General features: G+C 40.9%; 2 protein-coding genes across 5 annotated transcripts; one reads left to right on the forward strand and one right to left on the reverse strand.

Annotated features, from left to right (window-relative positions):
- Nucleotides 1–5,100: 5,100 nt before the first annotated feature.
- Nucleotides 5,101–7,312, reverse strand: LOC144705746 (cell number regulator 13-like). Of its 3 annotated transcripts, XM_078578546.1 has the most exons (5): nt 7,018–7,312; nt 6,562–6,842; nt 6,420–6,496; nt 6,137–6,343; nt 5,103–5,374 (listed from the first exon to the last, which is right to left on the reverse strand). In XM_078578546.1, exons 1-4 carry the CDS (start codon nt 7,225–7,227, stop codon nt 6,276–6,278), a joined length of 636 nt encoding a protein of 211 aa, XP_078434672.1. In that variant the 5' UTR covers nt 7,228–7,312; the 3' UTR covers nt 5,103–5,374; nt 6,137–6,275. The 3 variants fall into 3 exon arrangements, with proteins under 3 accessions (XP_078434670.1, XP_078434672.1, XP_078434671.1); XM_078578544.1 differs by having other exon boundaries at nt 5,101–5,374; nt 6,137–6,496; XM_078578545.1 differs by lacking the exon at nt 5,103–5,374 and having other exon boundaries at nt 5,888–6,496.
- Nucleotides 7,313–8,475: 1,163 nt separating this feature from the next.
- Nucleotides 8,476–13,001, forward strand: FUT13 (fucosyltransferase 13). 2 transcript variants are annotated; one of them, XM_078578543.1, is made up of 4 exons: nt 8,476–9,744; nt 11,229–11,402; nt 11,931–12,307; nt 12,370–13,001. In XM_078578543.1, exons 1-4 carry the CDS (start codon nt 9,280–9,282, stop codon nt 12,428–12,430), a joined length of 1,077 nt encoding a protein of 358 aa, XP_078434669.1. In that variant the 5' UTR covers nt 8,476–9,279; the 3' UTR covers nt 12,431–13,001. The 2 variants fall into 2 exon arrangements, with proteins under 2 accessions (XP_078434669.1, XP_078434668.1); XM_078578542.1 differs by having other exon boundaries at nt 8,483–9,744; nt 11,931–13,001.
- Nucleotides 13,002–13,245: the final 244 nt, after the last annotated feature.

Here is a 13,245-nt window from a genome sequence, read left to right on the forward strand (position 1 = left end):
AAAAGATAGACAGAGATTAGAGGATGGACAGGGCGACGGGCCGAGCCATAATAGAGTAAGAAAAGCCTCAATGATCTAATGTTTACACAGGTATTTATAGGCCTCAATGTGACCGTTGTGTGCCTGACCGTTGTCCATCCTCTGTTGAGAAATAGCAGCAGTCGACCGCTGTACTGCTATTTTTAAATAGCAGCAGTCGACCATTATCAGCGGAATCTTCACATCCTTCTCTTCAAGCATTCTTATATTTCGTTATCATCAGCCTTTATTGTCATCATTAAGAACATCGATCTTCATAATTATCATCGAGAACAACAACGGCGCAGTTCTTCTTCTTCATCGACAACAACAGCAAACATTATTCATGTTCATGATCATGATGATAATCGATATATGTGTGGAACAGGTACGAGTTTCAGATGAAGTACGGGTCGATCGAATGGTCGGTGGGGGCGAGGCAGAAATACGCACAACCGGCGAAGAACAAGTGCGTGATATCATTCATCGAAGAACAACTTTTAAGAACCCCTTCGATTCGATCCAATTTGAACAACACGTTTGAATCAAATTGAATTCGTTTAATCGATCCGAACATTGGGTCAATTTGAATGAACCGATCCCAACTCGTGCGAAGATCGCATTCGGATCAAATCTAAAATGGACTGATCGAGGTTTGGATTCGATCGTTCGAATGCCCGATGATAAGCCTAAAAAATGCACGTAAAATATGTCATTGTTTGGGCTTTTAGACTTATGCAATAAAATTTATAATTTCCCTTAATCACTAAATATGAATATAGAGCAAGTAAGGGGTCGAACCACAGGGAGGCAACCAAATGAGAATTTTTATCCAATTTTAATAAATTAATTCAAGAATGAATTAATTTTGCAATTAATAAATCTTAATTATCCTCAATAATATTCTTTAATTAATCAAAATTAAGTAAAACTTAATTTTGATTTTTTTAATATTTCGGTCAGAAAACTCAAGATAGGAATTTTATAATTTTAAGCTCAGATTAATTCAGATTATTAATTTCCCAATTATTATAAATTTTAAAACAATTTTATGAATTAAAATTGGGAATTAAATAATCAAGAAAGAGATCTTTAAATTGGAGTTCAAGATAGATGAATTTTTTATTCAAATTTGATTTTTAGGTTTTTTATGTATTAAATTAAATTCCTAAACAATAAAAATCGAAATCTAGAGAGAGGAACTAAAAAAATTAACCTAGAGAGAGAAAGTGAAGAAATTGGGGAAAAAATTTGAAATCCGACCCTAAATCAAAAATCTAATGAAGCAGAAATGTTTTAAGTTGATGTAGAATTAAGGATCAAAAACCAGATCTTGAATCGGAATCAAAACGAAGTGCTAATCTTATTCAAAACAAACTTCTAGGGCATGTACATTTCGCCCATGCCTTGGCGTTTTAGAATCGTTCAAGAAGATGATTGAAATACAAATCAGAGACTTACAAATTTGAGTTCAGAAGCAATATCTGTCGACTTCAAGAATCCCTCCTGTGTCCTTCCTGGCCAATTGCTTTGGGGAGATCATCCAAAAGTGATTTTTGCCTTTTTCCAGACCTCCATTTAAAGATCCAACCGTCTGGATTGTAGAGGGGGAAAAGAAAAACCTACCCTCAAAATTTCAGCCCAATCGGACATGTAGATCTCAAGATATCAAGGTTTTAGTGAGAAAAAATCTGAGCCGTTGGATTTATTTATCTCTCCTCCAATAAGCTTGGAAATGGCGCGTTTTGATTGGCTAGCATGATTATTTCTCGTTTTCTGCTTTCTCTGATCACGCCCTGACACGTTGTTGTGTTCGTCGTCCGCCCGCAATCATTGGCAAGTGATTTTGTCATTTGAACGGGTAGGAATGCTCCACGTCACCCAACCTTTAGCCAACTATTTAAAGCCCTGTAAAAAATATTTCTTCACTGAAATGAAGTTAAATTCCATAAAAAATGATAAAAAATCAGAATTAATAATAAAATGAAGGGTTAAATGATCTATCTTTATTTTAATATGATAACATGCAAATATAGTCATTAAAACACATAAATATAATATAAAAATCCATTAATTAATCATGTTAATTTGCAAGTTATCACCCGATCCGATCGAACATTTGAACGATCAGTTCGAATCCCCGATCCCTATTTCTCTCGCTCTCTATATCTCTCTCTCTCACTCTCACTTTCTCTCTCTTTCACCCTCTCTTCTTCACTCTCGCTCTCTCTCTCTCTATATATCTCCTTCACTCTCTATCTTTCTCTCTCTTTCTTTCTCTCTATCTCTTTCTCTATCCATTTGTTATAGATAGAAGAAGACTGATGAAGAGAGAATAGAGAAGACGAAGGAGAAGAACACGAAGGGAGAGGTGAGACCTTAGATCGTTGTTAATTCCCAAGTATCAAAGATTACATAAGTTTGTTTTATAGGTCGTATAAGTGTTTAAAGAATAGTAGGTAGCCGTTGATCGAGATATATACGTTGTAACAGATTACAACGGATATATTCGTTTAAATTCAGATGTAATCTGCACCGTTATAATAAAATGGGTGCACCGATCATGACCGTTGATCGGTGCAATGAGCCCATTTCTGATAACGTTGGATCTAGATTATATCTGGACCGTTATAACTAAATGGGTGCACCGATCACGACCGTCGATCGGTGCAGTGGACCCATTATAATCCTAACCGTTATAATCCTGTCTAGATTTAATCCTAACCGTCTATATTTAATCCTACTCTATGTTTGAACCTATATTTAATCCTGTAATCTAAATCTCTAACGAGTATAGTATGTATGTTCATTTTACTGCCTAATCTGGATTAGATCCTAGTTGATGATCGTCACGCACGACCATTGTCCTGGCGAGTTGGCGCACTAGCCTTCTGGTGCTGACTCCTAAACAGTTTTGGAAACAAGCTGAAGCTTTCACACCTCCAAAAGGTGTTGTCGATGGAGAAAAAAAGAGGTTGATCGAGAGAAAAAGCAGAAGTGAAAAAACAAACTTTTCAACTTATAATTTCAGAAGAAAAACGTACATATTTATAGGCCAGAAGAAAGATAGAAACGTAAATGCTAGAGGTGGTTACTTCCCACGTAGCTTACAATGAATGGTGGAAAATACATGGAAGAAAAAGTCGTAGAGAAGTGGGATAGTGGCAGAAATAAATGCCTTAGGAACTGGGGTTAGTGTCATCACATTTTACTGCCTAATCTGGATTAGATCCTAGTTGATGATCGTCACGCACGACCATTGTCCTGGCGAGTTGGCGCACTAGCCTTCTGGTGCTGACTCCTAAACAGTTATGTTATATTCTTCGGGTTCTTTCTTCATGATTACTGTATCGTGAAACTTTCTTTTCTCTTTCTATCTCTCTCTCTATCTATCTATTTGTTACATTCTACTCTTCGGTTCCTTTCTTCTTAATTACAGCATCGGGAAACTTTCTATTGTAAATTTGCAAGTGGGTGTCTTTATAGGGTCGTAAAGTTCCCGATGGTGATGATAGGCTTGTCTTTTGGATCTCCTATCATTGATTGGCTTTAATCAATGATAGGAAAGAGAGAGAGGGAATGGAAAATACTTCATTTATCAAACTCTTTCCTCCCTCTCCCTCTTGCATGAAATCAACAGTCGGGAAGACTTTCAAATTTCGATTCGTAAAGTGTCAAGGATAAGCCACCACCTGGCTCGTCCGATGACCAGGACACAAAGCCAGGTGGCACAACGGCTCAGCAAACGTCAGCAGAGGCTTCTAGAACAATGACGTCAACAAGATCCGCCGCCACATCCGCCAGCCAAGTCCGTCGCCTCGAGCCACGTACACCGCCACCTCGAGCCACACAGACGGCTCCATAATTACTCGAGACACGTCGCATTAACAACTACCTAACGCTCGTCTTACCACCTCTACAAATAGAACTCTCATGTATCGCAACAGGGGCATCTTCTCCATTCTATTCTCATTCTATTGAATATACTTTATTTTCCTTAACTTGTCTCTTGCTCTTCTTCTTCCCAATTCTCAATATAAAGTTCCCGATGGCGATGATAGGCTTGTCCTTTGGATCTATCATTGATTCGCTTTAATCAATGACAGGAGAGAGAGAGGGAAAGGAAAATACTTCATTTATTTAACTCTTTCCTCCCTCTCTCTCTCATGCATGAAATCAACAGTCGGGAAGACTTTCGATGCGCATAGAAGTGCGCGGTGGTTGGAGACATCTGTCTCCACCCATCTCTCTCTCTCCATCCATCTCTCTTTTACACGAAGTCCTTTTGAGATAGATAGATAGATAGATAAATAGATAAATAGATAAATAGATAAATAGATAGATAGATAGATAGAGAGAGATAGATAGATAGATAGATAGAGAGAGATAGATAGATAGATAGATAGATAGATAGAGAGAGAGATAGCGAGAGAGATAGATAGATAGATAGAGAGAGATAGCGAGAGAGATAGATAGATAGAGATAGATAGATAGATAGATAGCTAGATAGATAGATAGATAGAGAGAGAGATAGCGAGAGAGATAGATAGATAGAGAGAGAGAGAGAGATAGCGAGAGAGATAGATAGATAGAGATAGATAGATAGATAGATAGATAGCTAGATAGATAGATAGATAGAGAGAGAGAGAGAAAGAGAGAGAGAGAGAGAGAGAGAGAGAGAGAGAGAGAGAGAGAGAGAGAGAGAGAGAGAGAGAGAGAGAGAGAGAGAGAGAGAGAGAGAGAGAGAGAGAGAGAGAGAGATTCCCAACACAAGGACTTCGTGTGTTAAGGTGGAATTTCAAGAGGGGTCCATCCAGCCCACTAAGTCCAATCAAATAGAGGCTATCTACCCTCCGCGTTCGCTCTTGGAAGGCGAAACACTATGTTATAAATCATGAAGCATTGAACAAATAAACATTAAGTTACGTTTACAAAGACTACCTTAATAAAAAAATTATGGTTCATTGTAAATTTTGTTAAATAATATTTAACTCCTTATAAGCCAACTCACGTCCTTTGCGAACAGATCATAACCATGCTTAAAGTTTGCTCCTTTTTTTTTACGATTTTGACCTTAGGAGGTTAGACAAACCCAGCATCAAAGTCAGAATGATTGACACAAGCGACAAACAAAATGCCGAGTGAATAAAACAAAGCCGATACACTGGTTAATGAAGGTATGTTTTCAATCTGAATAGGCGATAATGCAACACTGATTATTTTATCCTCCTAGGATTATAGGAAGAAGTTAACTTGGTCAGCCTGCTATCTCGTTTGGGAGAACTTGTTGTGTTCAGACGTCTTCCTCAATGTTCCTTGTCAACGTCAATCATGCGCTCGCAATTTCATTTTCCAACTACATTCGCCAGAGGGAAGGAGGCAAAAAAGATAGATAAATAAATAAATAAAAATAGATATAGAGACAAAACGAAAGAGAGTGAGCAAGAAAGATATATATGTGGTGGAAAAAACTTTTTTTTTGAAGAAATGTGGAGTATATATATAAAGTGATATTTGTACAGAGAGACATAGAGAAAGAAGAAAAGATAGATATTCACTGATATGTGGATGGACTGAGAAAGAGAGGGAATATGTAGAGAGAAAAACAGCGAGAGAGAGAGAGAGAATGAGAGGAAAAAGCCTGGAGAAAGATAGAAAATGATAGGAAAGAGAAATAGAGAAAGATAGAGAGGAAGAGAACGAAAGAAGGGAAGAGAGAGAGAGAGAGAAAGAGATGTACATCGACGGAGAACAAGAGATAGATAGAGAGAGAGAGAGCGCTGTATATAGAGGGAGAACAAGAGATAGATAGAGAGAGAGCGATGTATATAGGGGGAGAACAAGAGAGAGATATACCGAGAGATGAATATAGAGGGAGAACAAGAGAGAGATATACCGAGAGATGAATATAGAGGGAGAACAAGAGAGAGCGAGAGATGAATATATAGGGAAAACAAGAGAGAGCGAGAGATGAATATTAAGGGAGAACAAGAGAGAGAAAGAAAGGTGTATAGAAGGAGAACAAGAGAGAGAAAGATAGGTATATAGAGGAAGAACAAGAGAGAGAAAGAAAGGTATATAGAGGGAGAACGAGTGTGAGAGAGAGAGGAAGAGAGACCTCAGCTTTCTCAGCAGATTCCGCAGCTTTCTCCTCACGCAACAGGTATTACAACAGCAAGAGAGAATCATCGAATACGCGATCAGTTCATTGCAGGCCTCGCCCGCAGCTGCCGAACCCAATATCAATTAAACTGTAATTATTCAGGAAAAAATTGCGGGGCGTCATTGGCGAAAGTTCCGAAAGGGCATAGAAAAGTCTTCAAGCCTGATAACAATGATTATGAGATATAACTCATCGAATAATCCTGCGCGATAAGAGCATGAAGATAAACAAACATTACACAAGATGGGTTCTGAGCAGCAATCAAACAACCCGTAGCGCCATTCTGCCAGTCGGTGAAAGGTCGAGGAAGAACAGCTGTAGATGACCAGAACGGTCAAGACTGAGAGATTTTAAAAAATTGAATGGGAGATTGATTATACTTCTGAGCCTCGGTGATCTTCATCTGAGAGTCTGGTCCTTTCTCCTTCAGCGATCTTACCACGGCTTCTGTGACTTCAATTAAACGTCGAATCACTTCGCAGTGGCGCGCATCCTTCGATTTCTGCAGCTCGGAGTGGAGTTTTTCGACTTCCTTCTTCAAAGCCTTCTCCAGCGGCAAATTAGGGTACGAGCGACCGATCGACTTCTTCAGACCCCGATCGACTTTTTCATCGTCCAACGTGTACTCTCTCTGATCCCTCTGTATCCATTCCAATCTTTCCTGAAGAGAAACTGATGATTAATTAAAGATCTTCTTAAACTGGATTCTTTAGAACGAATCAATTAATTGACAGAAGACGGAGAACATACTTATAAGGTATCTACAATAAGTCGCCATGTAAAGAAATTTAAACAATAAAAAGAAAGATCATGGTGAAATTTTAAAAACTGCAGACCTTGATTCTGGCGTTATCGACAAGGGTGATGAGCATGCGGTATTGGTCGATTTCTACATGCGCTTTTCTAAACTGGGAGGCCATGTTCTTGCCCATGGCTAGACGGTAGAGATAGCTGCGGTCCTGGCAACTGTTGACGAGGACGAAAGACCTTCGTAGAGCGTCTACGAGCTGTTCTAGAGGCTCTATAATTTCTTGATAGTTCTTCATCTCAAAGATTTTGAGTCTTTCTAGCAAATTACCACTAAGCTTTTTTGACTATCGCAAGATTGGTTTTAGCAATTCGCGCAGCACGTCAAGCTGAATGGTAATTTGCAAGAACGACTCAAAATCTTTGAGATGAAGAACTATCAAGAGATTATAGAGCCTCTAGAACAGCTCGAAGATGCTCCACGAAGGTTCTTCGTCCTCGTCAACAGTTGCCAGGACCGAAGCTATATCTACCCCCTCGCCATGGGCTGGAATATCGTCTACCAGTTTAGAAAAGTGCAGTCGCAGATCCCACTTCAGTTAATTATGGAAGGTTTCCTATAATGACTTAATTTCTCTAACCCCACTTCAGTTAATCATTGAAAATTTCCTATAATGGCCTAATTTCTCTAACCCATCGTCAGTTAATCATGGAAACTTTCCTATAATGGCTTAATTTCTCTAAGCCATCTTCAGTTAATCGTGGAAATTTTCCTGTAATGGCTTAATTTCTCTAACCCAACTTCAGTTAATCATGGAGATTTCCTGTAACGGCTTAATTTCTCTAACCCCACTTAAGTTAATCATGGAAATTTCCTGTAATGGCTTAATTTTCTAACCCCACTTAAGTTAATCATGGAAAATTTCCTGATATTGGCTTATATTCTCAAAACCTCAATTCAGTTAAACATGGAAAATTTCCTGTATTGGCTTAATTTCTCTAATCCCACTTCAGTTAACCATGGGATGAACGCATTTCAACTAGTACGGGGATTATCTTCCATCTGCAACTTAAACCTGTCGTCGTCGTTGTTGTTCTTCTTCAGGAGAGATTGGAATGGATAGAGAAGGATCAGTACACGCTGGAAGAGGAAGACAGGAAGGTGCAGGATGTAATACTGAACAAGGCTCGTTCAGGCGAGGCGTCGATGGTGCTGAAGAAATCGATCAGTTGCTCGTACCCTAATCTGCCATTGGACAAGGCTTTGAGGAAGGAATCCGAGAAACTCAACGTGGAGCTTCAGAAATCTCAGGACGTTCGCCAGTGCGAAGTCATTGAGAGAGAGAGAGAGAGAGAGAGAGAGAGAGAGAGAGAGAGAGAGAGAGAGAGAGAGAGAGAGAGAGATGGGAGAGAAGGAGCGAAGGGGAGAGAGAGAGAGAGGGGAGAGAAGGGGAGAGAGAGATGGGAGAGATGGGAGAGAAGGAGCGAAGGGGAGAGAGAGAGAGATGGGAGAGAAGGGGAGAGAGAGATGGGAGAGATGGGAGAGAAGGAGAGAAGGGGAGAGAGAGAGATGGGAGAGAAGGGGAGAGAGAGATGGGAGAGATGGGAGAGAAGGGGAGAGAGAGATATGGGAGAGAAGGGGAGAGAGAGGAGAGAAGGAGAGAGAGATATGGGAGAGAAGGAGAGAGAGATATGGGAGAGAAGGAGAGAGAAGGGGAGAGAGACAGAGATGGGAGAGAAGGAGAGAGAGATGTGAGAGAAGGGGGAAATGGGAGAGAAGGGAGAGAGAGATGGGAAAGAAGGAGAGAGAAGGGGAGAGAGACAGAGATGGGAGAGAAGGAGAGAGAGATGTGAGAGAAGGGGAGAGAGATATTGGAGATAAGACGAGAGATATGTGAGAGAAGAAGAGAGAGAGATGGGAGAGAAGAAGAGAGAGAGAGATATGGGAGAGAAGGAGAGAGAGATATGGGAGGGAAGAAGAGAGAGAGATATATTTATATGGGAGACAAGGGGAGAGAGAGATGGGAGAGAAAGAGAGAGAGAGAGAGAGATGGGAGAGAAGAAGAGAGAGAGATATATGGGAGAGGAGAGAGAGAGAGATATATGGGAGAGGAGAGAGAGAGAGAAGAGAAGAGAGAGAACGAAAGAGACTCCTCGTCCCTGGTTGGTGAGACAAGATTCGCCATTTCCTCTACACGTTGACGCCCAGTCATTAAAAACGGGAAAGTCACCTTCCCTCCCCAACTAGTCATTCTCACAGTAAAACCATTCCCCCGCAACCTCCTTCCCAGAAGACTTCCTGCCACTCTCCATCTCTCTCACTACCATTCTCTCTCACCACCCTTCTCTTCATGGTTCGCTGCAGGGTCCTGAACGGGCCGATAGCAATGATGGGTCTCTCTTCTCTCGCTGCCCTTCTCCTCATTTGCCGGTTCATCGGCTTCCCTCCCCTCGCCTCCTCCATTTCCCATCTGGGTTTGGCTGATTTCTCTTCCTCGGCCAACGATCCCTTCACAGATCTCTCCGAAGCCTTCAGAAAATGGGATGAAATCGTGGGTTGCGACCGCTTCAGAGAGAAGCACAAGGCGTGGAAGCCCAACGCTTCCGTCGTGCAGAGCGAGAACAGCGGAGATTGCCGAGGCCTCGGCCAGTCTTCTTATGTCCGCGTTTTGGTTAAGGAATGGTCTTGGATTCCTGATAACTTGGACCAGCTCTATTATTGCCGTTGTGGGTTGAGCTGCCTCTGGACTAAGTCTCCGATATTGGCTGATAAACCTGATGCTCTGTTATTTGAGAATTCCTCCCCTCCCCCAATGGTAAAACCCGTATTCTTTTTTTTTCTGTGGAAAGTTTCGTTTTTTCTTTGTCGACTAGATGATATGAGAATAGGGTCTGATTTTAGCGATGAATTTGGAGCATAAAGAGTATGATTTTATGTAGTATGATTTTCCTTACTTTGAGGTTCCTTTTCTGAGTTCTAATGCTTGGGAATTATGGCTGGAATTTTGCGAAACCATCTTTTCTCAGTAGAAATGTTATTTTCTTCTTCGTCGGCTGGATGATACAAGGATGGGGTCAGAATTTATCCATGAATCTGGGGCATGATGAGAGTTCTTGATCAGATAATTCATTCGTTTTCCATTGATAAATTGTTTCGTTAGATTGAGGTGCCTTAACTTACCTATATAATCTATGGCTGAGATGATCTGATTTCTTTAGGGGTTTGTGACAGAGAGATTTTTTTGTGGAAAAGTCATATTTTTGCGATTGCCCGTCATGAATCTGCCTTACAGAGAATATTTCCGGAAGATCTCTACTTTTGGTTCCGTGTGATTCTCCATGTTGAGACTCAACCGACTTGTCATCTCTTTGTTTATCACGTTCATTATCACCCCAGGAAAAAAATGAAAATCCCTTAATTCACGATCTCATGGAAAAACCAATTGTGTTTATCAACAAATATTATTTCTTGGTCTGCTTGTTTATCTGTATATCTTGCGCTGAAGAAAGTCTTTTTTTTTTGTCAGTCTCTCTAAAAACTTGGTCATTCATTAGAGACAGAAGGATCGTCGCTTCAAGTCTATGCATGTCTTACACCTCAAGTTATTGTTAATTTATTAAACAGCTATCTGAATCTGGATTTCTTTATCTTTCTGTAGAACCCGATGACCTCCATTGTAATAATCTTTCTGTTTCTATCCTCTTACCCATAGAGTAAGAATGATAAGATCATATACCCCCTTGGGTACCTTTGACACTTAAGCCCATTAAAGACATTTTGGTCTTTTTCACTAGAGTATTTTCTCTTTCAGCTTTAACTATGTGCAGTCCTCTCTTGAGGAAGACACTCAAGAATGAAGAAATCTCAGTTTGGCCAAATCCTCCAGGTCACTCTCCCTCGCAGTCCCTTCCTCGACCAACTCCATCTCCCTCAATTGTCTCGCTGGATATTCGGCTGGTCTCTCTTTTCCTATCAGTTTTGTTATCCTCATCCCTCAGCAATTCCCTTTCCCCATGATCGTCATGCCATCGCTGAGTCTCCAGGTGGCTCGTACCTGGTTGATATCTGCCTCTCCATTAAACCTTTCCTCTAGCCCCTTCCTCAATAGGAACCTAAATTAAGTTCCTATCAGAGAAGGATGAGATGCGTCTGATCTTCATCTGTTCCTGACAACTTGGAAATATGAGTTATGTTAGATAAGGCAGTATTTGTATATGGGTTTGCCGATTAATATGTTGAAATTAAGCGATTTTTATTCTTTTTTATTATCAATCTCTCTAAACCCTGCTCAATGTTTAGAGAGAGAAGGGTGAGCCATTGCGGGTTTACTTGGATCTGGAGGCTCCACGGAAGCGCTCTGGCACCGAAGACATTTTCGTCGGCTATCACGTCAAAGATGATGTCCAGGTCACCTATGCTGGGGCACAGTTCCACAATGCAAGAAACTACCACGTCTCCCCACAAAAAAGAAATGTGGGTTCTTCTCCCCTAGAACTCTTATTTCTTGTTTTAATGTTTTTCATTATTCCCGAAGAAAAATCTAGTTTTACTTGTTTCTTTTTACTTTTCCTACTCTTATGTATATAGCCCAGAGATTCGTCCTTTCACGGAATTCCCTGGTCTGGACACAGTTATATCACTTTTTTTTCTTAAAATTATGGAAATTTGTTTATTAGCATCCCTTTTTCACCCAACTCATTTTTTTACGTTTTGTTGATATTATAGATTTTACCGAAAAAGATGCCTTTTTAACAACAACTGCCCTCTCAAAGGGTACTAATTTTTTCACGATTTTCTTTGTGGACAAAAAATGTCTTGTTTACTAAAGACTTCCCTTCTCAACTCTTTTTATGATTTTCTTGATTATAATTATAATGATACACCCCAAGGATATGTCTTTTCTATCCAGAACTCTCTTCTAAACCATTTCCTATTTTCACTCTTTTTACCATTCTTAGTTTACTGATATACCCTGAAAGAGTGTGTTTTCCAAATATCCAGGATACTCTAGTGTACTGGTCCTCTTCGCGATGCCTTCCGCACAGGGACAAGCTGGCGAGCAGCTTTCTGAAGCGGGTTCCACACCATTCCTTTGGTAGGTGTCTCAATAATGTGGGTGGCACTGACATGGCATTGACTTTCTACCCAGAGTGTGCTGCCACCTCTGGCGGTGGCATGAACCGCTGGTGGGACCACCTCCACTGTGCCATGTCACACTACAAGTTCGTACTTGCCGTGGAGAACACAGCGACAGAGTCTTACGTCACCGAGAAGCTCTTCTACGCCCTGGATGCTGGGGCCGTGCCCGTCTATTTCGGCGCTCCTGACGTGACCAATTTTGTGCCGCCGGATTCCATTATTGACGGCTCCAAGTTCAGGTCCACAGCTGAGCTGGCATCCTATGTGGCAGTCATTGGCAATGACCCAGTGGCATATGCAGGATTCCATGCCTGGCGGCGCTGTGGCGTGCTAGGCAACTATGGCCGGGTCCGGGCCACTAGCCTCGACACACTCCCTTGCCGGCTCTGTGAACGGATCAGCAAGATGGGGGGGAAGCTGACTGCCAGCCCATAAGATGACCCGTCAGCCGATTATAGCCATATCACAATGGGAATCATAATGCAGAGGTTAATCAGATGTAAATATTAGGCGCGTGATGTTTTGGGGAAATTATTTCTATCTAATGTGCCTGAAATCCTGTCCTGCGCTCGTCTTGAATCTAAAGCTGGAGTGACCAGCTTATCCATGTCAATGTCAATGGCAGAATCAAGATTTATAGATGTGGTCAACACAATGTGCAGATCTACAAGGGTTGAGGCATGTCAAACACGTAAATGTTCACCTGAACTTTCCGACAAGGTTGAATGCTGTGTACGTTATGCAGAAGGGCACACTATTGAAGAGAGATTTTGGACCAAGTAGCATCTGCAGACAGAACCTCAAGTATGAAGAACAACTACATTAAACTGAAGGATTGGGCTTTGTTTCTGCTACATTCTAAAACTGATCCTCCAGGTGACAAGGGAGAACTTCTTGTAGATTTAATTTAAGATGAGACTAGTAAGGACTGAACACGTAACCTGTACTCATTATGATATTAGCAGCTAGGATTCAATATAAGTTCAAAAATAAATAGATGAAAGATAGAAACTAGTTCCTCTTCAAATGGGGACTAGCATACTGGCAGTGCCCATTTTGGTGGTGGCATGGAGTTTTAATTTACAACAGAATGTCTTGCAAGTCAAAAATATTGAACTTCTGGGCGTATTAAGGTCTTAATTATGATTGGTGGAATGATTTTCTCATTCAACATCTC

This window comes from Wolffia australiana, chromosome 7 (genome assembly GCF_029677425.1).
Source record: "Wolffia australiana isolate 7733 chromosome 7, ASM2967742v1".
NCBI classification, from domain to species: Eukaryota; Viridiplantae; Streptophyta; class Magnoliopsida; order Alismatales; family Araceae; genus Wolffia; species Wolffia australiana.